The 26,643-nt window shown below is 40.1% G+C and overlaps 3 protein-coding genes across 3 annotated transcripts in view; all 3 read right to left on the reverse strand.

Moving 5' to 3' along the window:
• Positions 1-9,330, reverse strand: part of sesn4 (sestrin 4) — a 10,883-nt gene extending 1,553 nt beyond the window's left edge. The window contains exons 1-9 of the mRNA XM_079229050.1: positions 9,226-9,330; positions 3,094-3,291; positions 2,703-2,885; positions 2,320-2,565; positions 1,682-1,796; positions 1,372-1,496; positions 713-879; positions 476-620; positions 1-389 (exon numbers count right to left, since the gene is read on the reverse strand). The exon at positions 1-389 is cut by the window's left edge and continues 1,553 nt beyond it. Of these exons, the coding sequence (XP_079085176.1) occupies positions 300-389; positions 476-620; positions 713-879; positions 1,372-1,496; positions 1,682-1,796; positions 2,320-2,565; positions 2,703-2,885; positions 3,094-3,291; positions 9,226-9,291 (1,335 nt within the window). The 5' untranslated portion in view covers positions 9,292-9,330 and the 3' untranslated portion in view covers positions 1-299. The remainder of the gene's footprint in view (positions 390-475; positions 621-712; positions 880-1,371; positions 1,497-1,681; positions 1,797-2,319; positions 2,566-2,702; positions 2,886-3,093; positions 3,292-9,225) is intronic.
• Positions 9,331-13,931: 4,601 nt separating this feature from the next.
• Positions 13,932-16,599, reverse strand: LOC306745459 (UDP-N-acetylglucosamine transferase subunit ALG13). The gene is made up of 4 exons (XM_079228249.1): positions 16,464-16,599; positions 15,362-15,524; positions 14,276-14,414; positions 13,932-14,179 (listed from the first exon to the last, which is right to left on the reverse strand). Exons 1-4 carry the CDS (start codon positions 16,542-16,544, stop codon positions 14,068-14,070), a joined length of 495 nt encoding a protein of 164 aa, XP_079084375.1. The 5' UTR covers positions 16,545-16,599; the 3' UTR covers positions 13,932-14,067.
• Positions 16,600-19,619: 3,020 nt separating this feature from the next.
• rap2c (RAP2C, member of RAS oncogene family) lies at positions 19,620-22,908 on the reverse strand (the record flags this gene model as incomplete). Its single annotated transcript, XM_079228350.1, has 3 exons — positions 19,620-20,875; positions 21,435-21,720; positions 22,636-22,908. 2 exons carry the CDS (start codon positions 22,906-22,908, stop codon positions 21,442-21,444), a joined length of 552 nt encoding a protein of 183 aa, XP_079084476.1. The 3' UTR covers positions 19,620-20,875; positions 21,435-21,441.
• Between the last annotated feature and the right edge of the window lie 3,735 nt (positions 22,909-26,643).

The raw sequence follows: 26,643 nt of genomic DNA on the forward strand, positions 1-26,643 counted from the left end.
GTACAAATTTAAACAACTCTAATAATTGCACGTAACGTTGAAGAGCCAAGATGTTTGATAAGAGAACAGAAGAATCTGCAGGAGGAGGGGGGGCATGGCACACTATGGTATAAATACATTGAATCTGAGAAAAAGAAAAGCACATTCATGAGGCACAGCTACTAAATGATGGCACTCTGTGTCCTTAAATGTGCCGCTCTTGTCCCACTTCACCGTCTGCGGTTTAGACTTCTTCATCCTCGCGTCTCTGGGTCTCTCTGTACCGGCGGAGAGTTTTAGCTTTGTGCCTCTCCGAGCACTTAGGCAATCATGTACTGAGTGATGGCTCTCAGAGCGTATAGCAGCTCAGCCTGCAGCCGGGCCTCCATGATCAGTAGATTAACGTGTATCTGAGGAGAATAAAATGAAAAGTGATTCACAGAGAGATTCAAAAGATGTTTGAATGACGGAGAGATAACAGTGAAAGTCTTCTTACCCGCTCTGAAGTTTTAAGTGGAGCCAAACTCAGCGGACACACTGGAGTTTTGGTGGCATCAGGAAAACAAGCCACAGCCTTGATGTACAGTTTAAAATCCCGCTCCAGCAATTTATTCACTTCTCCGTAATCATAATCATCATACCTGTAACCACAAACAAACGTTTAGTTTATCTACTAAACTCAAAGAAACGCCTTTTCTATGACTCACAAAGGATGTTTTTGCGGCTGTCTCACCGTATTCCTAACACACAATGGATGTAATTCCAGATGGCCCTCTTCAGGTCGGGGCTGTGCATCGAGGGAAGAGTAGTCACACTCCTGAATCGGTCGTCCAAGAGGTGCCCGATGTCCGAATACAATCTGTTGACTAAGGAGAAGCCGTGGTCCTCCCATGAATAGTCCTGCAGAGACAATACACCACATCTTTAAAGTCAGCAAGGTTTTGATTTTAGTTTAAGATCATCAAGAACAGCAGTGGTTCCCAGCCCATATGTCTATGGTATAAAGTATGGCATCACTTTATTAGCCCTAAACTACTGAATATAGCAGTATATAGCATGTTTTGTATTTTGTTTTTCTCAGATGTGAGTTAAACCTATATGCACACATCTTTACAACATTAAAAAAACAAGTCAAGATCTAAACTCATTGGGTTCTCAGCATACATGGAAAAATGACTTGTTAAACCCGAATGAAGTAAACCAGCTAGATTTACTTTTCATTTATATCTAAACACACACACACACATTTGCAAATACATGAGGGAATAAGGAAACTGGATGTTTAAGGTGTCCTCTTGCACATCTTAGCACATAGGGTCTTAACACACATACCAAGTTAACTGACAACACACCACTTGCCTAACGACACGTTCACCAATGTAACATCCTCACCTGAACTCTAAATACTTGAAAGTGGTCCTCCTCTCTCCGAGCAAACTCCTGATAGCACAAGTCAGGGTCTGTGATAAAATGCGTCGGGTCTGTGAAGCACACCATCTCCTCTTCTTCTTCGATATCTAAAAAAAAGAGACAATGAAAGCAAAAGGAGGTGGAGAGGCAGAGAGAGAGTGTCAATAAGTGTGGCTGATGATGAGTGGCGATTGCTCAGGTTTCACACCATTTGACATGAATGTAACGCTCAAGATAACCACGAGAAGTGAGTGGGATGATGTGCGCAGCGTTATCTTATCTGTCGGTTTACCAGTTTGCTGGAGTGTTTGTGTCTGTAGCAGACGCTCTTCTCTCTTCTCGCGCTCTTCCTGGGACTTCTGAATCCTCTCCTTTAGACACACCATGTCACAACTGGAGTCCAGAGACTGTCGACACAAAAACCAGAATAAAAACGCTGATGAAGTTAAATTTACTTTCAAGTATCTTACAAGTAACAGATAAATAATCCTTATTATGAGAAAATGCATCTCCCACTTTCATCTCATATATACACAAAGAGCTCTTTTACTTCAAAGTGATGCCGTATCAATTTGCATTAAACGCTGAGAAACACATGCTTGGACTAACTCAACCACATAATTCACACTATGAATTATGGTTTATTTTAATAGTTTATGTAAGAGATCATACATGCTGTGTAGAGAATGAGAATGTTCTGCTTTTCTCTGTAAATTGAGTATTTTTGGGAAATTTGTGATATTTTCTTTTTATAAAGTAAAATATTTAGCGAGTAATTGTCAATTAAATGAATAGTAAGTTGCAACTGTATAAAATGTGTAATTTAAAAATATTATTTTATGCATATCTAACCTTCATATCTATTTCCACTTACATAAAAAAGAGAATCAAGCTAATGTACTCCTTTAAAAGACAAAACGGATTTGTTACCCGTCTTCGTGTTATGTGTTCAGAGGGAGTGGCAAGCGATTGAGGCACATTGGCATTGCCGTTGGCAGCATCAAAGGGGCAGAAGGTCGGCGGGACACCGTTGGTAGATTTAGAGAGAGGAACAAAGTCGGAGTCTGTGTCGCATCCAAACACAAAGCTGCAGAGGGAGTGGCAGTGGGCCAGGATCACCACAGCCTGCACCAGCTCAGCCAGCGACCAGCACTGCTCGCCCGACTTCAGCAGCGTCTGGTGGGAACAGACACAAGAGCTCAGGGTCAGACATAAATAATTCTGTATTTCTGTAAGTGATAATGGATAATCCTTTTATACTGCCTTGTTCTGTTAAACATTTTGTTTTGTCAGCCTGTGTTGCTTTGCTGTACCTGGATGTGTGAGCAGGCAGTGAGCCAGGGTTGGTGGGCCAGCACTTTGTTGATGTGGTCAAGGAGACGAAGGCGAGGGGGCGCTGCCTCCAAACCCTGCAGCCACAGAGGGTCCCCGCCCACCCTGAGAAACTGGGCTGAGTGCAGGTACACCAAGTAGTTGCAGTGATGTCGTGCCGCAGCCTGAAAATCATTGGAAGAGAAAGTTGAGCAGAAAGATTTGGGAAAAGTATCCACTCAAAAGTTAGAGCTTGTTATTCTTTAATTTTGCATGATACTAGTATGAACCCTGGTAAAGAACAGCTTCCAAAAATATTGTGTTTGCTAAGCTACATATAGTGTTGAATGGTGAGGTACTGGGTATGTAAACAAGAACAGCTTGCTAACTGACCATAATGGCGATGTAATGGCGGTACGGCAGTGGCAGGGGGCCGTCCATGTGCAGGATATAGTGCTGTGTGCGCAGGAAGCTCTCCAAGTATTGAGGGTGAGAGGCCATCTGCTGGGACACGGCGTCCACGCTCCCCCTGCTGACCAGAGCCTTCATGAACAGCAGCGACACTCGCTCGTTCTCACCGTTCACCATCACCTGCAGAAACCAAAACAGAGAAGATGGAGACGGTTGGTTTCTGACGGGAAAAGCAAAAACCTTGTGCTGTGTGGCATTGCAGTATAATTGGAGGATGTTTAATCCTTGTGTTCATATGTAGGATGCCGAGGCGGCATACATTTGGAGAATCTATTTATCAAAAATGTCCTAAATTTCCAGTGCTATAGTTCGATGAGTATGTGTTGATTTTATCTGTATTACATGACAGTAAGTTCAATATCTTTGGGTTTTGAACTTTTGGTTGGACAAATCAAGCAGTTGGAAGACGACTTCTAGACATACAAAAATGGATCAGTTAATCAGAAAATAATCCATAAATGAATTGATAAAGTAATAAACCTTAGTTGCAGCCATCGACAATGTCAAAGTGCTCATAGTGACCGTGACTAATGTCTTCCTTGATTTTGTAGTTTGTGTATAATCATTACCGACATGTTATCTTTGTGAAAAGTTTCCTTCAAAATACGGCATACATATAAAAGGCTCCTCAAAAAATATGATATAAAAAAACAGTAATGCGGGGCCGACTGCATTATTAGAACTAATTTTGTAGCCAAAGCAGGTTGGCGCAAGATAAGGTTGGACTTCAGTGACCACACCACGTGGTGACAGGCTCAGGCTGTGCTTTGGAGTCATGTTCCATACCTTAAATCATCTGAAGAGAGGCAGCCGCGATACCAGCACCAGTGGCAAGTGAGTGAATTCCTGCAATATTCTTTCTGCACAAAAAAATGGTGCTCAGCTGGAGTCTCAAAAAGCACAAAGACACCAATTCATCTTTATTGCAGCAGGGTCTGATGCCTCAGACAGTTCTACTACAATAGTATGTAATGTAGATGAGGCTCTGTGATTGTACAGGCATCCAGTTCTTTGCAGTGAACAAAAACCAGGGTGAAACCCTAAAAAAAATAATAATAATAAAAGAAACTAACGTGAAAGTTGGGCTTAAGAGGCCCTGAAGAGGGAAACTCTGCAGCAGCATAGAAGTGGATGAGACCAAAGACAAACATAGGTGTGCCTGGGCTGAGAAGCCTGAGGCCAAGAGAAACAGACCCATGTGGAGAGGGAAGCTGGGCTGCCCTCATAGGCACAGACATTTATTACCCCTCTTAGCATTATACAATGGCCTCTAGGAAAAGGTGTTTGGGAGCTCAGCCTCTGGCAGTTCGCCTGTATGTGAAACCCGAGTGTACAGAGCTGATCGAAGCCAAATGCTTCGCTCCAGTCTGAACTATAAACAAGTTGGCAAGGACTTCTCTTTTTAAGATCACTAAATGCTGTCTAGGATTTATTTCTTTCACATCAACTTATGTCAAAGACAGTCGAAGCGTATGTTGACCATGTCATTTTAGCCTCGTACAGCTCTTTGACAGTCATCATTGTGTTTATCTGGCGGATAGCTCCCTCTGGTATTTCACTTCTGTCTGTAGTGGATCAGGGTTTACTTGTGATCCTGCTAGAGGCGCCACCTCTTGACCTATATACGCTCAGAACATGTTTACATACTACACGTCAAACAAATCAATCTCATTATGTTTACATTTCCCTAATCTCATAGTTGATATAAAGCAAAAGAGAAAACATATCTAACAGAAAGGATTAAAAAAAAAAAAAAAAGGACAGTTAATGAAACTAGCTCAGACAGACCCTGACCCACTGTTGTCTGTCAACAGACATGAGAAATAGGTCGGAGGGTCCATAGAGCACACAGGTGCCTGCCAATCAAAAACCTCTTGACAAGAGCACATTCATGGGAGTATCTCTATGCAAACACAAGAGCTGCTGATTAGCATGCTGAGCTGCAGAATCTACGTTACTGCGCCATCAAGCACCAACTGGCCCGGTCACTGAAAGGAAAAGGCATTTCAGGGTCTACACACAATGCAGGAAACATGCTTTGAGTTCAACTCGTGAAGGACTTATGTAGGGAGACCACTATGATTGTACCAGTATTGGATTATGAAAGATCCATGTGAAACTGTTCAATAAACTCCTTTAAACAGTAAGAGAAAAACAATGACCAAGATGCATACAACGAAGCACATGATGTTTTATAGGTAAAAAATGCTCTTTAGAAAAAAAGGTTGATGTACTTGCATATGTGACAGCAAACTAATATAGTGGACTTTTTTTGTGCAATACAGAATGAAAAAGTAACTGCACAGCAGACGATATGAATACAAAACTAAAAACACAAGTCAGGTTTCAGATTTAAGACCTGTAACAGAAGTCCAAAATCCAAACATTGTATGAAAAAAATGTCATAAACGGGTGACGCAATAACTCGGGGCACAGCGTAGACATTCAACTTTGACTTGCTCCAGTGTTATCATGGAAAACATTTCTTCATCAGGATTAATTCTGCAAAAGGTAACGGTTAGAATAGTTAAAGCTGAAATGACTCGTGTAGATAGCGTTAGTGTCTGAGACTCTATTGCCCACACTGGGATTTACTAGGCTGCACAGCCTGATGAGAAACACTAAAATTTCACCAAAATACATGTACAACCAGTAGTAAAAACACAGATCTCTCCATGTCAGTGGCCATTTAACTGTCATTCATTTGGTTTTCAGACTCTATCTAATCTACAGCCGAGACAAGAACAGCAAAATAAGCAACACACTTACTCTCGTACAGACCTAGAAGACTGACATCACACACAATCAAAGAGGAAATAGGTGTTTTGTGAGATTTCATAAACATGTCTGGGCAAATTCGACAGAAAATGTCAAAGTGAAACAGGAACTACGATTGATGTGAGCAGTCGCACAGCAGGAACTACATCCTACAGTTTTAACTGCATTAGTCTGAGTCTGCTGACACCTGCTAACATAAAAGCTAAATTAAAACTCTGCCAGTTCAAAACAATATACAGTAAGTGTATGACAATGTTTAGTGAAATTTAAAAATAATTCTCAGATTTTGAAACTCCTAAAACATAAAAGGTAAAGCTCCATCTTTAATTACATCTTTTTTACTGGATGACAGACTCCACAAGTAAAGCAATCAATATTTCAAGTGATACATCATTTAAAAAAACAAAAATATTTCTAACCAATACACACCAAGGGAGGGTTTAGAGAGACATCTTTTGTCAAAGCTGTGTCCAGCCACCCATCCACACTGCTTTATCTTTATTGCCTGAAAACAAGCCACAAATTCTGCACACAGCAGTACTTTTCATAAGGCGATGCGCTCCTTATTGTCCACCCACAGGAAAAAAAAAACACCCGCATGAAAAGAAAAAATGTTTTAAGTGTGAGTGTGTGTAGCAAAAAGACACATAATTTGAGCGACTGTATATGGTAGTACGAAACATATTTTGGTTTCACATGAATGCAAACAGTATGAGAGTGAAGCACATTAAGGCGTTATGCACACAGACCTATTCATTCTGCTTACAGTACTCCCAGCAGCTTCTAATTTTGAAACAAAGCCATTTTTTCCCCCAAGTAGAAACCAAGCGTGAGGGTGACAAAAACGAGGCGGTAGTGTTGATTTTAGAGCGCTGCTATATTCAATTCACAAGATGGATTCAAACTTGTGGCCTAGTTGCAAAAGATGGCACTCACAAAAAACTCATAGATGGCCGAATGTAAGTAAAAATTCAAAATAACAAAAACTTCCCTTCCCAACAGATGACAGGTCATTTGTTTATTGATCAGAGAGGAGCAAGAGGCTGGGGTGAAATGAAAAACAGGGATGACGTCACAGAGGGGAAGAAAAGTAAATGGAGACAAAGACAGGCTATGATAGCAGGCTGACAAACAAAACAGCAGCACTGCACGTGCAGGAATTTAAAGGACTAAGATTACACATACAGAAGTAGAACAAGGATGCCCGCAGTCTTCCAAGGAAGGGTGAGTGTGTCAGCTTGAGAAGAGACATGCTTGTAATGTCTGTATGTGTGGTGTTGGTGGGCTGCAGGAGGGGGGCTGCTGCAGATACGGGAGAAGGACATTCAATCTGCATTCCAACTGAGCCAGGAGGGGGTCCGTCCTTATCATGCGCCGGCATTAACCCTCCTCCCCAAATCACCGGAAACACAAGCAGCTCGGGCCGATTTTGGCTCTGCAACATGAACTCAGAGAGAAGTGCAAAACAAACCAGCTGCAGCCTAAAGATGTTTGGCGAGGGGAGAAGAAGAGGGGAGGGGAGGGAAAGGAGCTGCTGGGTAGGACAGCACATACAACATAACCAAGACAAACAAAACACTGTGCTGCAGGATTTTAAAAAAATAAAGAAAGCCAAGCCTACACACAGCAGATGAGTGATTAGACCTGTCAAAGAACAGGCCAGGTAGGCAGAGCAATGGGGCAACAAAAGACATCCATTGATAATCAGGTCATTCATTACTAATCTCATTCACGGACAAGCCAGGGGCGTGCAGGTTATCATATCAAAAGGCACATGCTCAAATGTGGTGGCGCTTTCAAGCTTGCCAAATACTTGTTTATTTCAACAGACAAGTGCAAGTGCTTTGAGTAAACTCCCAGGGTTAATTTGCTTTCCATAGGTCTCAATACAAACACTGATCGTTAAAGACGATTATTTAGTCAATGCTATACGATTAAATATGGATGCATATGAATATGAACAGCAAAACAGGGAGAGAGATAGTCAGAAGTAACCCAAATTGGACTTGAAACCAGAGTAGAGGGTTTTGAATCCCTTGCCTCTCACATTCCTCCCTGTTTTGCTCCATTTCTGGACTCTAATCTGCAGCAAACATGTCTTTTAGGACTGTACTTGAGACAGCGCCCCCCTTCTGTTGCAAAACGGAAAAACAGCGACAGAGGAGAAAAACAACTTTGATTGGCAGTCCAGTTCAGCCAGCAGAAAACAGCACAATAAAAGTCGCCAACATTTAGAAGAGCTCGTAGCAACAAAGACTGAACAATCTGCAACCATCCTAGTGGATGTAAAACCATGTCCACTGTTGTGCCTCGTCCTTATATTTTATTTATGGATATTAAATGGCACTGCATTACTTCACAGTAACTGACTGACACTTTTCTTCAAAATCCTTAGATGATGTCATCGTCACCTACAGATTTATCCTTTTACTGCAAAGCTCTCAACCCCCGTCACTGCAATTTAACGTTAGTATTCGACCAAAACCTGCGTGGAAGTTAAATATAACCGCGTATAAAATGCGTTATACTGAACGCTGACGTTAAATCACCAACGGTGAGCCAACAAAGGAAGACTCTTCGTTACGTTATGCGGCTCTAACCTACATCACATTGAACGCATTCACAGAATGACAGCAAACGAATCGTTTTGTTCACGTTATCTATTTAAATGTAACGTTACAGTCACCAACGACGGTTGAGTTAGTTTATACCCCGCTGGCGAGGCGCTGCGAGCTTTAACGTGACCTCAACGGCTGGAGATAGAAACTAACTACTAAATGTTTCTTGGTGGTGGTGAAAGGTGGCATCTAGCTCACAGATCAGAATTACATTCATGAAAACTACTTGTATTTTATTTCATTTTTTAGTTGGGATTTAACTGTATCTCAGTCAACCGTTAGCTGAGTTAGCTATAGCTCGGTCAGAAGTTTGCTAGCTAACAGTTGACTCACGGCCACTGGGACGCTGGAGAACTTACTGGTTGACAAGTTAAAAAGTTTAGAGATTTAATAAACTGTTAATGGTCATCTTTACGCCACCGGCTGTTCACTGCCCAAACAGGTAATTTAAAGCTTTTTAAAAAACAAAACGGCAAACCTGGTTGAGGTGATTGCAGCTGGTTAAGAGTTTCTTCCTTGAAATAAAAAACAACGTTAATCCCTTCACCAAATGAATGAACGTTACTCACGCGACCCAGCTAGCCGCCAGCTGCAAGTGTGTTAAAACTAATTAAACTGTTGTCCAACAGCGTTGTCTTTCCCGTCAGCTTTAACCTACCTGTTTGTGGGCTCGCTGGCACTGGGTTATCAGGGGGTACTCCATTTTATTCGTACAGATGATCATTTTCCAAAAAAAGTGTGCTACTGCATGGATGCGGCTCTGTCTCCCCTTGGTGCCTCGCTAACAAAGGCGAGCAGACCCCGTCGCGAGCTGCAGTCGGTCCGTCTCGAGCTGGAGACACCGGACTGGGAGAGGAAACCTTCCCGGAGCCGAGCTGACAGCTCCAGTAACAGTGTGCCCAATCAAAGCGCAGGAGGCGGAGCCGGCTCCCGCAGCGTAATATCCAAAATGCTAATGAACATCTGCAGAACAACAACGCATAGAGGCAAAAAGACACAGCAATGGGTCAGGCTGCAAACTTCATACCGATTGATGGGACGAGGCGTTTGTTAGGAGGCGAGATGTATTCTTTATGGACGGCCTTTTTTGTTTTAGCTACAATATACTGTCCCACATGAATTAGGGAACCTTTTGTAGGACCTATCTCCACAGTGCTGCAGGCAACCTGAACAACAGGACGTATCGGGCCTGCCTCACAACGCAGAGTTATCTTTATTTTAATTATTTGAATATGATTTGTCAAACCCAGAAGCCCCTGAAAGTTACCACAGGAACTATAATATCATATGTGTAGACCTGCTTGGTGGGACAGACAGTTTATAGGTGCATGGATCTGATCATGTGACTTGTCCACATAATTCTGGGTATTGTTTTTTTCTAAAACTGTTTTAGGGTGTGGGTGAGTCCCCTTACTTCCAATAATGCAAAATCTTAAAGAGACTCTCAAAAGGATGCAGAGGAAACACCCTGAATCCCCCACAGGAGGTTTGATAAATCTCTCAGTAACACATAACACACATTTTTACAACTGCTGAGTAGTAAAGTGAGAAGTAGTCAACATTTTTGGGGAAGGCCCTTCCTGGTTTTAACATGACAGAACTTCTCGTCTGTACATGAAGCTTGACAAAAAATGTTTTTCCCCAGTTTGTCAGGGAACTGGCATTCTCTGACCTCAACTCCATGCAGAAAACAAAAATGTTAATTTGAAGTCCACACACACAAAACCTTCCAAGAATAGTAGTAGCTGCTGTTAGAACAGCATATCAATACTCTTTTGGAATAATATGCCATGACGTAATGTGACGCTGTCTGGCCTATCTTGGCCCTGTGGGTGGACCATTAAACACCCAAAGAAACAATGTCAAACGGGATCACACTATTGAAGCTAAATCAGTTATAAACATGGATTGATATTTTACTTTTAAAAGACGTACGAGGTGCTTAATTGAGAATAAATCTGTCGATAGATCTCTTAGATGACGTTGTTTGCATCAAAGTTATGTAAAACGTAACAGGGGAGACGATATAATCCCAACCATCTTGCTGTCATACATCAAGTCATTACAATGTAATAAAGGCAGACAACAAGTAGCATTCTTGTTTGTATCCTGAAGTAAACTAAACACACAACAAGCATTGATTACTTGAGATGTCCACAACTGACCACTACATTCAGGCTTGCTTTGACCCAATTGTTCCTTTTTGTGTGGACTTATTCAGTCTTCTCTTGTCTTAATGAATGGGGCGTTTGTTCTTTATCAAGCATTCTGGGATTGAATTGGTTCAAATCAAGTTGTTTTTCTGTCTGAGAATCACGACTTTCATATCAAGTAGTTTCTGTGTTTTTGTACTTTCTTACCAACTGTGAAAACAATCAGCATGTGTTAAGTGTGCATACATTGTTTCTGCAATATCACCTTATAAATGTTAAGTATAATGTGGAAATTTGCATTTTTATGACTAAAGTTCTAGGCAGTACAAGTACAACTTGAGTAAAAACCAAGCTGACAGAGGAGCTCTGGGGAAAACAAGTGACACTGGCCTAGATTGTCCATCTATATTAGATTAACATGCAGTTTGCACAAACATCATGTGAATCTTATGCAGTTGCAGGCAGAACCGGTCTAAACCACTTAGCGACAGTTCTTATTGTTTCAGGGGAAAACACCAGGCGACTATCTTCAATGCAAGGGTCCTAGATTTTAAAACCATATTTTAGGGCTGCAACCAATGACTATTTGTATTAGCGAAAGTGTCCTAAAAGCGAAAGTGACATCTTCAAATTATGTTTTTCAACTGAAAATCCCCCCAAAAGATAAATAAAATGTTACAAAGTTAAAGACACAAAATGGAATCCTCACATTTGAAAAGGTGGGAAAAGGAAAACGTGTAATTGAATACAAGATATAGTTTTTAATGAATTCTCTCTCAATTGATAATCGTTTCAAATCTATAATATTCAATAGAGATATTGACTCAAAAACATTTAAAGTTTAGCATATGGCTTTAAACTTGTCTGTGAATCTCAGAAACTGCCAAGAGATTATCAAATTACTTCCTTAATGTTCGTATCATATTAAAGTGTCTGGAACCAATGTAGTTGTTTGAGTCTGACAGCCGTGAACAAATTATAATGCTATTTAGTTATCAGTAATCAAAAAATAAGAAGGTAGTTTTGCCAGGCAACTTTTGAAATGGGATGTTTCATGTGGTTTGACCCCTTGCTCTCTTTCTCTGTTGTTTATTAAAGAAAACTAACCATTTCCTTAATTAAAATGATATAATGGAACAGCTGGCTGCTGTAACCAGAATCAGACAGCTGCTATGCCCCACCTATTACACAGAAATTCTCCTAAAAACAAATAGAAGGGACTTTCCTTAGAAGGAAGTCTGCCACTGTTCTGGTTTATTTCTCTTGCACAACTTTGATATAAGAGATGTCTTTCTTTATTAAGCTGCCTGACATTCCATCTACATCTCAGGAAATTGGGAAAAGAACATGATATAGTATCATTATCAAATGGTGTTGCAACTGGGCTGTTAACCTGCTCTACCAGCCACATTAACATTTTTATCAGGTAAACCAATCTGGTCGGTAAAGCTGCTGCAAAAACGTTCCGCCTCCGTCGCAGAAAGTGTACAAAACATTTTCCAGCTCTGACTCTAAACACTGTTTAGAGGTGGAGGAGCTAAACTAAGCTTCGTGCTGCCCTTCACCCATCATTTCCTGTTTCATAAAACCTCTCCTGGTGAAGAAACTGTAACTAAAGAACTGATGAATCAGCAGCGATACATCAACATATTTCCAAAATGTGTCTTCTGCAACTATTTAACATCATTAAAATATCCGTTTCCAGCCTGTCTATGTACATATAATATGTCTCTTTCCTACAGGTTAGGTGACGTTTAACAGCCTCTCATACACTGATTACTAAGGCAGTTGGTGCCCCTGCTTATCAGCAGATTGAAAGTAGACTTGAGAGAAAAAAAGGTAGTCATAGCATATAAAGAGGGATTCTACTGAAAACATTCACAACATGACCTGGTACAACATCAAAAAACAGAACAAACAAAAAAGCCACCAATTGTCTGCACGTGTTGTTGCCAGATTGGACTGGAAGAAGTTGGAGTGTACATATTGGGAGGTTTCACCCTTTAAGCAAGAATAGATACAACCCTCCTCTCTGTGATGCAGCACATTTCATTAGTGTCTTGGTAAAGTTGAAAACTGTCTTTTTAAATAAGTGGAAAATATAGCCATGTACACTTAGTTTAAGTTAGATTATTCATCTGATAACAGACTGAAGTGAAATGTATTGGGGAAGTATACATATATAATTTATATTTTTACCTAATGATTTCCTTAACCATAAGCTCTGATACAAACGCTTGGCCTACAAATAAAGAAGTTAACAAAAAGTTAGAGCAACACTAACACAGACCCATGGGCAGAGTTTGGTCTGAGTCGAGACGCCTGTCCTCGTGAGAAAGAGAGCCGTCACTGACGAGACTTCATACACAGAAGACTAAATAAATGCCAGACACAAACCTAGAAATGCAAATAAATTCAAAACACAACCAAATACTATCTTGACAGTCTACTAATCATAAAAAACATCCAGATAGCATAAATTATTCAAGAGCTATGCTTAGTAAATGGACCCGTACTTGTATAGCGCTTTTCTAGTCTTCCGACTACTCGAAGCGCTTTAACACTACATAACATCATTCACACACTGATGAGAAGAGCTACCATGCAAGGTGCCACATCAGGATTATCAACCATTCATACACCGTAGGCGCAGCTACGGGAGCAATTTAAGGTAAAGTGTCTTGCTCAAGGACACATCGACAGCTAGCGGAGCCGGGGATCAAGCCGCCGATCCTCTGATTGAAGGACGACCCTGTTTACCACTGAGCCTCAGTCGCCCTAAAGTGTGTGACAGCTGCAACCTTCCCTTCATACCACAAATACTAAAAGAGGCACATCCTCATTTAATGGACCCCATAACTTGTTTTACTGTCAATTTTTAGTTAGCAATAAGCATAAGCTTCTCTCTAGATTTACCATTCCTCATGGGTGAGGTCAAGACATAGACAAAATGCATTGATTGTATAACATCAAAGAAGTCAGACAACTCAAAATGTACAACCAGCTGAACAGGATGAACACAGCTCTCTTTGTTACAGCTCATGGTACAGAGATGCCTTCAACTCTCTGAACTGCTGAGTATTATTTCCCTCGAACCCCTGGTAGTTTTGTTTTTCTTTGACTCGTAAAAAACCTTTAAACCAACACAATCTAAAATAAATATACAAATAATTCACAGGACACAAAAGGATTCGAAATAAGAAATATATTATTATTACATACAAAAATAGTGTCAGATGTGCTGTGCAATCACAGTGAAGAACCAAGTATCATGATCTACTAAAACATGATATTCTAAAGGTCATCAAACTTCAGTTTAACAGAAAACAAGCAGTCAGATTAAAGTTTCACTGAACATTGAGGGCTTTGTCGAGGAAATTTGCAAAATGCTTGGGCTGTCCGGGCAAGAAGGGCTGAAGAACAGAGAGATCCATCGTCCTCAGGGTTTCTGTCAGGGTGCTGAAAAAATAAATAAATACATTTAAAAAAGCGTTTTACTTTTGTTTTGCTAAGCAACCTCACACGTACAAACTGCACATGTGACAACACACATACCTGCATGTGCAGTACAACAAGTGGGAGTCCATGTGCAGCTGTCTGGCCATCTCCAGTTGGTGGTTGTTCATCAGTTTGTCGTTGACGACGACTAGCAGAGGTTTTCCTGCTCCAAGCGCCTCCAAACAGCTTCCTGCTCCTGGGGACGAAAACAAGATCAAAACATCCTTATTCACGAGTAGAACGGAGGTCGGTCTGTGCTTTGAGTACCGCTGGTTTGCCGTAATTTTACTATGCTATAAAACTTAAATTTCATACAGTTATACAGTGAACTTACTGTCTTCTACTTATTTTTTTGCTACATTTCTGAAGCTGGGAAGCTCTGCCATTTAAGATAACCAATAATACACAACAAGGCTTCCTGGTATGTAGAAGTAGTGGACCACATGGAGATAAACAAACACCACGGCATGACACAGCTGAAAAGTATTATGTTATTACTATAATAATTTATTTTGTTTGTAGGTAGTTTAGTTCATAATACTGTTCATTTCAACTGTTAATGGGCATGATGCCAAAGAGTTTTTTTTGTTTTTTTGTTGTTGAAATCCTAGAAGACAGATTACTTGACACAAACAGGTTTATATGACATGCTTTTGAAAACAGTCAGCAATACTGTAAGGTGCTCATAATTTGTTCATAATTACAAAAACTATCAGGTAAGATTGTGCTTCAATCACAAACAAATATGGTCGCCCATGCCTCTGCTGCTAAAAAGGTTTCAGCTTGTAGTTTGCTGGATGTCCTCTGATGCTCTCAGGTGGTATCGGTCTGTTGCTGAGGCGCTGCTGTGATAATCATCAGTTTTCTGTTTATGGTTTGCATACTGTACCTCTATTTGCTTTTGCTTTGAATATATTAATGTCTTTTTGTCAGGAAATGAACATTGGAAACTACCTGTTCTGTCTGACCCCTTTAATAGTTATGATGTGCAATGTGTTTTGAAACTAAACTAAACCTAGCAGACAGTAGTTTTGCTCATTTTGGAATAATAGGAATGATAAATTAATATCTAGCCACTATTTATAACAGGAGAAAGTGTCATGGTGGCAGGAGTTCAAGTGTTTTTTGTATATTTTAACTCACCTGCATGGCTGATGACAAGGTCAGCCTGCTTGATGTCTTCTGCTATAGAGTCTTTAAACCGATAAGCCTCTAGTCTGACTTGTGGACAGCTGTCAGCAGCTGGAAAAATAGATCCTTTTCCAGCCTGAAGAACCAAACGCTCATATCCACGAGCCTTTAATGCCTGCGGGGAGAAAGAAGAAACTTATTATGAAAGTGGTCAACAATGTACACATTTGCAGACCAAACACCTGGATAGTGGATGTCACCACTGAAAAAACGTCCAACAGGTGACATCTTTAAGTGCTCTGAAGTTTCCCCATTAATTATTAGAAACAGCAGGTCTCAGTCGATTCTCTCAATGAATTTCCTTAGTACCAACTTCAAAACCTGAGAACATCACAATGTTGGTTTCATGTTTCTTATTTTGTAGCTGTGATCATTAATAATTATTGGCCACACCATATTCAAGTATCGCTGTTCCAGGACAGATACATTAATGGTATACATTACTCTTGTTTCAATACCTATTGTTTGCAAATTAGCTGTGAAAAAGATCATTTTAATTTGAATGCCGTTCTAGAATGAATGTTTGATATACTCTACTCAATATCCAGTTAGTAGTATACTACAATGGAGAAAAGTATATTTACTCAATTACTGTATTTAAGTACAAATTTGAGGTACTTGTACTTAACTTGAGTATATACATTTGATGTTTTACTTGTACATATATTTCAGAAGGAAAATATTGTACATTTTACTCTACTTGCTTTTCAGATTAAGATTTTACTTCAAATTACATGCCCATTTTATAAAATATAACGCAGTATTAAAGATTCCACTGACCAAAGGAATATGAAGTAGGACGTACTTTAACATAGCTCTACACAAACAAGTTAAGATACAGCACCTAAAAACCTGGTTATCATGAAAATAACATAATACACCACTGACAGGTGCCATTCTGCATAATTAGGGGTCTACTTTGACTTAGAGACTAAAACTCTGTACTTGTATTTTTGCAACATTTTAAGTAGTAGGAGTATTTATATAGTGTCACTGTGCTACTGGTACTTTTTGAAGACTTCTTCCACCCCTAGGTTGTACCAGCTTTACTCACCTGAACGGCTTCTGGACACGTGATGCCTTCAATGAGGTCATCGAAGCTCGTGGTGCCGACAGTTACAAACACCGTCTTCATGACTGCTCCGCTAAAACTGTTTTTCAAAAGCACTTCGTTGCCTCCTCTCACAGCAGCTCACTTTTGTCCCGCAGCCGTGAACTGACAGCTACTTCCGCGTCAGGCCGGTGACGTCGCAGTCGTGACCGTGAATCAAACACGTGTTGCTGCCCCCTCGAGGCCTGGAGCTGTAACCGCTTCATACAGTATTGTGTTTGAGTGGAAAAATACTAGTCTGAGGTCTCTGAGCTGCACAGCGATACATGGAATAGAATATTAGTCATACCACTTCTTTATAATAAAAACACAATTCCAATGTCCCTAGATATGCTCAAAGACTGCAGTTAAACCCGTTGATAAACTCTATGAATCAGCCTACCATGATAACATATTAAGTCCCCAATGTCCTGAACAGTGGATACAAATTGTTACCTTCACATCAGAGATACCAAACATTAGGTTGATGAGGTTAGATTGAAGCAATCTGAACATTAAATATGCAGCTGAATCCCTGATAAAATATCTTGAATATCATTGTCTTTGGTGTTTATAATGCTATGTTGAATGTATGTAACCTTGCTTCTCGTCTTAAGGTTTTATCTTTAAGGATGTTGTAAATGAAGCTGCAGTGAAGCAAGAAACATGTCGAGACGTTATCTGACAATAAACTATGGATTATAATGGATACTTTAAGGGAAGCATTCATCTGATAAGAAAGAAGCTTGTGCTGTGATGTAAGTTAAACTCTGTTTGGAAAGAGGAAGATTCAACTCAAGGCAAAGCTGTTGGAAAAGATTGTGCTTCATGACAAACATGTGGGGACAAAAATAAATGATTCTGGTGTCCATCCTGCTCTGCAGTTCCAGTCCACCACCAACCTATTTCTCACAGATCAATGTCCTGGACTAGTAAGTGGCAGTGAATAAGCGCTCAAAGGCAATTGATGACAAGCAAACACACTTGAAAAATACAGCATGAGATGTTCAGGCTTCGTGTTACTGGAAGGCGTCGGTGTACACCAGCAAACCTGTCGCAGGAGATACACAAAGGAATCCGGGCATTAACGTTTGTACTTGACACTGACGGCTGGGCTCAAGGGTGCATCATCACTGCTGCTGATGTTTCCCCCTCATACACCCTTAGTGATGTACAAATGTACCAAATGTGGAGGCCATTAGAGTATAAATAGGCTGAATTTGGTTTGATGTGAGTTTCGGCGACACAACCAAATAACTTCAGGTTATCATTCTCCTGTGTACAATAAACACTATTCATTCAAAATAGTCCCTTAGCAATTTATATTCATCTTATTGTTGGAGTTTTCATTTGGTTTAATCTTTACTTGTTACACTGTAATGCATTTAACGTAGCAGATCAGCACTCTTAATGTCTTCTATTGTTTAAGATTCATGCTGCCAGTGTTCTCTTGAAGGACAATAGCGATCTGGACTGAACTGTATTTTTCAGCTACTTATCAGATAAAGCTTTAATTAAGAAAACCTGCGACTGTTAACTTACCAAACAAGTATTATACAGTCCACCTTGGTCAGTTTAAAAAAACATTCTGCTAACACATTATCACCAACAATATGAATTAAATAATAAAAATCAATCATTAGTCACCAACAATAAAACAGGGAGTTGTGTAACACTGACAGATGCCATTCTGCTGCATAACAAACACCTATTTTTGATAATTCAAGTAAATATTACGGCTAATGCTTCAACTACTGTCAAGTAAAAATATTGAAGTTTTTCTTTGTAATGGAGTATTTTTACATTGTGGTATTACCATTATTACTTAAGTATGAGTGTGTTGCACACATTCACAACCACATTTTGCAGTAACTTCATTTAACCTGTAAACCATGTGTGCTCATGGAGGACCAGAAGTCCACTTGGGGAAAAAACATTGAAGACTGTAAAATAAATGTTGCATTGTCCAAATAGATATAAATAAATGTAACGCAACCATTCCCATGACACTTGAGGCCGTTCATACTGTCTGGTAACCTGAACATGGACAGTGTGAAGGAACACGCTGGCTCCCTTCTTGTTTACTTGGTACTCAGATGACAGCCCAGTGGCTCTGTGGGGCTTTTGTTTGGATAGGTGTCTCTGCCTACAACTCTTGTGGTGTGGGCAGAGATAAACCCAGCAGGAGCTAGGACAAGGCAGTCAAAATACGCCCCCCCCCTCCCTTCTTAAGGAGCTTGGAAGAGCTGTGGTGACCCTGCCGATTCAGAGACGTCACGCAGCAGCTGCTGCCAGCTCGGTGAAGGATGCACAAGCTCAGCAAGCGCACAGACGCTCCACCTGACAACCGCAGAGCGAGAGGAACAAGAGCCAGCCCTGTTCTCCGTGGGACGGGGAAACTAGAGCGCCGCTATGTGTGACAAACACAAAGAAACAAAATGTGGAGAGCACACACCAACTCTACTGCACTCTGCCAGCCTGATGCATGAAAACACACACGAGGAAGTGGAAAGTGTAGCCTGCTTCTGAGAGTTGGTATTTTTAGACGGTGTAGCTTCAGACAAAGTACTCGTCAGACATGATCAGAAACATTACGCATAGTCTTATTCTACATATAAATACTATAAACTTAAAGCCTATATAATTTAATTCTGTACTAGTTAAAAAAAAAAAGAAGCAACAACACATTTTTGATCTTTCAAACAAAACCAGTGGGGTAAAATGTGGGCAAAACATAAAATGAAGAAATGTTTCATGAGAACATTTTTACAAAACGTTTAAATGATTCTTTCACATCTGTATAAAACACACTTTATTGAAAGAGTTATCGTTCACTGTACTTGACTTGAGTCATAACTTTGAACTGTGGATTTCGTCCTTGTTCCTTCACACTGGAACGGCATCATGAAGGGATTTGATATTGGCCCGTATGAACAGGAACAATAACAGCAGTTTAAAGCAATTTAAATATACATATGGGCTTGTGACTATTGAGTTTATAAGAGGAAGCAGGTGCACTTCTCCTGCACTCAACATGAGTTGGGTGCTCTGCCCAACAGGACATGAGTGTTGTTGTAAAACAAAGTTAAAAATCGATCAAAGCCAACACCGTAACTGTGCCCAATGACAAAAGCAGAAAGGCCAGCATGTTTATTACCAAATGACGACAGATTTTTATATCTTTGAGAAGAAAAAGAAACATGACACCAGGGTGCAACAGAAGTTATTTAAGGCTCTGTTAAATCCTCAGCTTCAAAAACAATGTACCAGATATCCTGAAAAGTCACAAAAAGCAAAAACTAGTAAAAGTTTAAAACTGGCTACCCATGTCGTTAGTTTTTAATAAATATGTTACTATAAGAAAAAGAAAAATACAAAGGTAAATCTGATTTAACTGTGCCAGAACTTTTATCAAACCACATTGCTGCGAATAATTTGATGATAAGAAATCTGCGTCTCCTGAATTTAAAGCAACACGTCATGTAGTCAAACACAAAGTTGCACTGTGAGCTTCCTTTGGTCGTTCCAAAATCATTCTCCCACAGACTCCTTGAGAAAACTGAAAATGGAAGACCTGCGTCCCTGTGATTCATGCCTTGTAGAGACTTTGACAGAATTCAGGCTAAAAACAGTAAAATGGCTCCTCCTTATCACTTCGAGTTGATTTAGTAGAACATTTTCAATTTTGAGCATGCATGTTTTCAGATGAGTTTAGCTGCTTCAGGCTACTGCGATAATAAAAAAGGAAATTCTTGATGCTACAGGAGTATTCCAGAGTCGTACATCCCGTCTAATTTTCCTAAACACGCTGTACACGCTGTTGTAGTTCATGTCAGATAGAAGAATTATTTCAGACAAGATTCTCAAAATAGAGCCAGCAGCATACCTGGGCAGCAAACTGGTTGAAGTATGCATGCTTAAAAGTCAAAATGTTTCTATATTATGAAATACTTTGTCAAATTCCAAACTTGAGACACAATACAAGTAATAATAAAGTATATAATAGTGATTAAAGCAGCTTTAAAAAGAGGCTGCAACCTCACAAACACTCCTGCTTATTATTTGAGGGATACTTCCGACTAAAAGGAGAAAAAAAAATTACTGAAATTCACAGATGGTCGTTCTCGCTCATTACAAGTCCGTCAGTCTGAATCCATCCTGGATGATCGAAAAGGCCGTTAAGGTTGCAGCAGAAACGTCTTCTAAACAGTTATGATATCAAAAATAGGACAGACGTCTTTCCTGTCAGATGCTCTGTGATACAGTCAGAAACCACACTGAACAGAAACTTTACCAGCTCCGGTAAGTTTGTGTCAATTTGTCCCCAGGTTCATGGTACATCAAAATCCTTGTGGTGATCCAGACAAATTATGCATCTACAAAAGAGAAAGAGAAAGAGGCATCTTATTAATACAACAAGTGTAAAGGGCAAAAACTGGCGTTCTTAGTGTGCAGCTGTCTGCGCAACACTGGCAACACCTCGCACAGAATCTAAAGTGAACTTCCTGTTTTGGAGCATATTTTCATTTTCAGGATGTCACATTTTCCTCTTTCTGCGGCTCGGCTCGTAGCACTGTCCGTTTCATTAGTCTGCAAGGCCCTGAGCTGCTTTACAGTTGTGTTCTTCATGCCACATACTTTCTGCAATTTTATGATCACAAGCTAAACCAACGGTTTGCATGGAGCAGCACCGCCCACTCGTCTTTCTCACTTCCAACTGGACCTATCCTCTCTCCCTCACACTGCACTGAAATGCCTCAGTCATCCATTTGTCACATTTATTCTCAGTTTCTTCTCAACCATTTTACATTACAGGGACATTTTGTCACATTTTGAAAATGAGTGCGCCGCCAACTGTGCTGTGCTTGTGAGCTCTTTGGGGCAGCCCGTATATGAACGCAAGAATGCAAAAGGAGGATGGGAATTTGCTTGTACCTCTTTCTCACTGTACCACACAGGCTGTGCAGCACTGTTCCTGCTTCTCCGGCAGTGTGGAATAATTCATCTGTCGGACGATCTCTGCGAACAGCTCGTCCACCATAGTCTTGCTCTTGGCTGAAGTTTCAATAAAAGGGCAGCCCCACTCTTGAGCCAAAGCTCGTCCATCTGCCCCAGCCACCTCACGCTCAGACTCCAAGTCGACTTTGTTCCCGACCAGAATCAACGGCACCTTCTCGAACCGCTTCACTCGAACTATTTGGTCTCGCATTGGTCTGATGTCCTGAAAGATGAAGAGGATACGAGTGTTTTCTCATGAAAACCGCAGTTTTTGGTAGCACAGATGAATAATCAGTACACCGAGAGAGTGTGCGGTTGATGTAAACACAACACAAACTAATCGAGTATGATGGAGAAACAGTTAAATTAAGATGTTATGATGTATTAAACATTTTCCTTTCTCTATGTTAAGTTTAATTGGCAAGGGCTTTCCATAGTTTTAATCAAATTTTGTTGGTATTATATTAATTCCTGTTCGTAGAGAAGATACAAGTATATCTTTGTATACTACCTGCAAAAACAGTATACAATGAGAATTAGAACAGCGGTATATTACATACTGTACACAATTAGTATGTAGTATGGAAACTAGGACACAGCTTAGACCTTTATCATTAAATGTTACCATGTAAAACTTCATCACAAGTATCTCTCTCTCTATTAAACATGCACATTGTGGTGTTTTTATAAGTTGTTGAGGCAATTCACTATTTTGACTTTTGTTAAACTCAGTTTGGCCAAATTGAAAAGTTGTAGTAACTACGAAGCAAAGATTTGTTTTCCTTTTCCTGCACACATTCTAACTAGGAACCAGTTTTGCACGCTTGGTAGCTTAAAGCTGTTATCCAGTTAAGACTGTTTCACATTTGAATTATGTGACACACTTTCATGTTTCTTGGTAGCTTGATAAAGAAAATGAAGTCTCCACTCGCTTATTTGCACAAGGTTTTACCGTCTATAAAGTTGCCTAAAACTGAACAAGTATTTTTCATCAAATGAATGATCGTCTTTATATAAAGTAACATTAGAATGCTGCAAGTCTCTACAATTACAGTACGAGTCACACCCCGTAATTAACTACCTCGTCATGACCAGTTTAAGGTGTGTGGTTTAAGGTGTGCGAGGTGACGTCAGGTACCTGGAATGACTGCTGGTTGACCAGGCTGTAGACCAGGATGAACCCCTGTCCGTTCTTTATGTACAGGTCTCTCATGGAGGCGAACTGCTCCGTCCCCGCCGTGTCGAGGATCTCCAGCACGGAGGGAGACGAGTCCACCTCGATCTCCTTTCGGTAAAAGTCCTCGATGGTTGGGTCGTATTTCTCGATGAAGGTGCCGGTAACAAACTGAACGGTCAGCGCGGATTTCCCGACCCCGCCGCTGCCGAGCACGACCACTTTGTACTCCTTCATCGGGGCGGGCTAACCTAGCAGCTAACTGAGCTCCACTGCTATACTCGCCCCAGAAACATCGACCAGGCCCGTTAAAGAGCCGACAAGCTGGGGAATGAGGGGCAATATCAAACAACTTCTTTCATTGACAGAAACACGGCTGTAGCGCTCATACTCGTTGTTTTTCTCACGTCGCCTCGCTGGTTAACGAGTAAAAGTTGACGTCCGTTTGACGTTAGCTCACGTGAACGCTAGCTCGCTTCTGGCTAAACCCAGCGTCCCGCGGTCCCATGCCCGAACCTCGAGAAGTTATATCCGATGTGATCGCCCACAAGGACCGGGGACTCGTTAACAAACGTGCCGTGGAGCTACAGGCGGCGAGTCACGGTGATACACGTTACGCGTTCCCTACCAACATGACGATTCCCGCACACACAGACACACACACACACACACACCAGCCCGCCGGTGTCGCAAAACGCAGCGCTGGTTATGTCCGTCCGTCCGGGCCTTATTCTGGTTCCGGCCCGGCCTGGCGCCTCGGGACCCAGGCGTACTATCGACGGACACACCGCAGATTCGATGTTGTAGTCCGAGGGTCCATTGGCCACAGACTGTTGCTGCTCCAACGTACGTTTGGCTCTGAGCAGGGAAGATTTGATAACAGAAAGGAGAGCTTTTTTTTCTCCACCAACTGATTTCCTGAAGCTAACAGTCTGGTTTCCGCTAACGACAACCTGGTTTCCGGTGTGGCTGTTTTCAGAATAAAAGCCTCGTCTCTACAGCAGTGAGCCCTAAATACTTGAACGAGCTTTACAGATGCAACAAAATGCAAAATATCATTTTTATTTGTAAATATCTATAGGTTTTTATAAGTCAGACGTTTTTACTGATTTAAGGTCATTCCAAAAAACCACTGGACAAAAAATAATTAATACATGTAAGAGTTGTCCTACAGGGCTAGTGGTTAAGACCATACCATGGTCCCTAGTTTGATTTTAGCTGGGGAGAGTGTTACATGCCATAGGCTACCAATCCTCCCACTCTCTCATGTCTGTATTTTTGCTCTCATTAAAAAAATAAAAAGGCAGAGCAATACTCTTTTTATAAATTCTAATTTATTGTTATGTAACTATAATACTGAATGATAAATGTAAAATATATTACTATTGCCAAACAATCATTTCAACCTATACCTACCTTGTTTATGATAGCTTAAATATTCAGATGTGTCAAGCTAGTGATTTCATTTATACTCTGGCTGAAAATCATCTTTTCTTTTGCTGTCCTCCAGTGTATTATCTTCTCTCACCTTCCTCCAGTGATGCAGACGTGTACTCCAGGGTCTGTCAATACACTGTGCCATCATGGTTGAGTGTGATGTGGTACTTTTAAGGTTTATATGATTCACGTTTAATTTTTTTTATTTTCAGCACATTTAAAATGTGCTTCCAGAATGATTTTGTCAAAAACAAGTTGATTGATTTATTTTGGAATTCAAAAGGCTGTGATCTCCACTACACATTCATTGTAGAATGTAGGAGGTGTTGGCCTGCATCATTTTCACATCAAGACGCATTTTCACATCAAGACGCTTGCATTATTTGCAGTTCCTAAGACAATATTTTAATATACTGTAATATAACCTTTAGTCATATAAATATCATCAAGTCATATCAAAGCTCACAATCCAGGAGATGCATGAACATGTCTTTAAAGGGGACAAAAACAATTATGAAAAAAACACAGCACAAGAGGATCACGATTATGTGTTTTATTAAAGGTCAAACAGAAATAGCAGAACTTATCATAGGCACAGTAACTTACTCTTAATAGCTATACACTGCAAAACAAATTGGCATGTAGCCAGCAGCACATACAAGCACCACAAGCAGAAAACAGAGTGAAACAATAGATGACAAAGAAACAGCACTCACTTTCAAGTCTGTCCTAGAGTGTCAAGAGAGAGTATTTCATATTATGGCTTAGTCCTGAACAGTCTTTGGCCCTCTTCATCTTCCACGGGTTGCCATTCAGTCTGCGATTATACCCAAGTTAATAATGACTCACCAACCCGACAAAGGATTTTAAATAAAGGGATATGTTCTACACACAATACATGTGCTGTTTTAAGTCAATATGAACATAGTACGTAAAGGAAAAATTACATCTTGCATGATAAAGGCACAATTACAACTGAATTGTTTTAAAATAATGATGACAATAAATCAATTTCAAAACAAAATCACAATCTTATTCACTTGTTTGTAACCGAAAAACCTACACACAGTATGTTAAGTCCACTCCACATGTGGAGTCAGAGGGCTGTGAATGGATGACTCAATCCACCACCAGGACAAGTGCCATGGCAACAAAATTGCTGGCATTAATAGCAAATGAAGGGTATCAAATGTCCAAATCTGCAGGAACAAAATTGCGTAAGGATGTTGCTGCTGCTATAAGAATAACATTGGAAAAACAGTTTTTTTAAGGAATTTTGACTAATATCCTGAGGAGAATTCAGATATATTGTTGTTTTGGATAATGACATCAAGGGAGAAAAGAATAAGCCCATTTTACAAAAGGACAAAAGTAAAGTGAATTTAAAACCCTGTTAACACATCTCACATACATGTCCCTCTGGAGTCAGATTTATTATCTGCATCACTTTTACAACTGGCTGCTATTCGGCCTGCATGTGGAGATACTCTGTGCTTTATTTTGGTGCATTCATGAAGAGCATTTAAGAACACGGTTAGTACTGATTTGTCATATACATATCCAAACTGACTTTATTATAATCCACCTCTCTTGTTTGATGTCAGGGTCAGATATTACAGTAAATTAACTGAATTTTTGTTTTGTTTTAAAGCAAATCATTTGTGGTTTACAGCTAGGCAATGTCATGCTTGGCAAACAACAGGGCTCTAGCAAATAAACAAAAGGACAGATCCGTCAGATCTTTTTATACTGTAATAAAATGATAAACATACTCGTATTATTAACAATACATTGATTTGACTTTTAATCAACTCTTTTATCTATATTTATTCAAAATAAATTTTGAGTATTTTGACATAGTTATGTACATAAGTGCAAACAAGGTGAACATCACACATTCGTATACACCGCAGCAAGGATCGACATCCCCCAGCACAGCTGGGCAGAAAGAGACTTCTGAACCACCTTCTTGACCAAAACTGAAACAGAACTCTATAATAAAAGCTCCGTCCAGAAAAACTGAGCGAGGGCCGTCCAGTCTGAAGGAGGGAACCAGTGGGATGCTGACTCGTTTGATTTTACAGAAAAATAACAAGATCTTTCTATTAGTCCAAAGTCTCTTTACCTTCCTGACAGATAGGTGTTCGCTTTAAAAGTCCATTCTTATTTCTCAAAAACTCAATGTACAAGAACAAAAAAAACAATTACTGTCAACTTAACAAAACTAAATAAACACCTGATCTCCACTAAGGACCTTTGGATATTACAAGGATTTAAGTTTTTCATACAAAATATTTAATCACGTCGCAATAACAAGACAAACTAATTAGACATTCCCTTTTTGAATAAGTTAGTGATGTATGTTGCTTTAATTAATTTGAGAAAAAAAAAAAATCAGAATTCGGGTAATAGAAAGGTAGCCATGTTGTCCTTCTGTTACCACGGATACAGCGACATTACCATTAACAATGACTCCATCATTGTATACAAATTATTTTCATATGATATATTTTTCTTGTTGGTCTACACAAACTA

The sequence above is a fragment of the Taurulus bubalis genome (assembly GCF_910589615.1).
Source record: "Taurulus bubalis genome assembly, chromosome: 13".
Lineage (NCBI taxonomy): Eukaryota > Metazoa > Chordata > Actinopteri > Perciformes > Cottidae > Taurulus > Taurulus bubalis.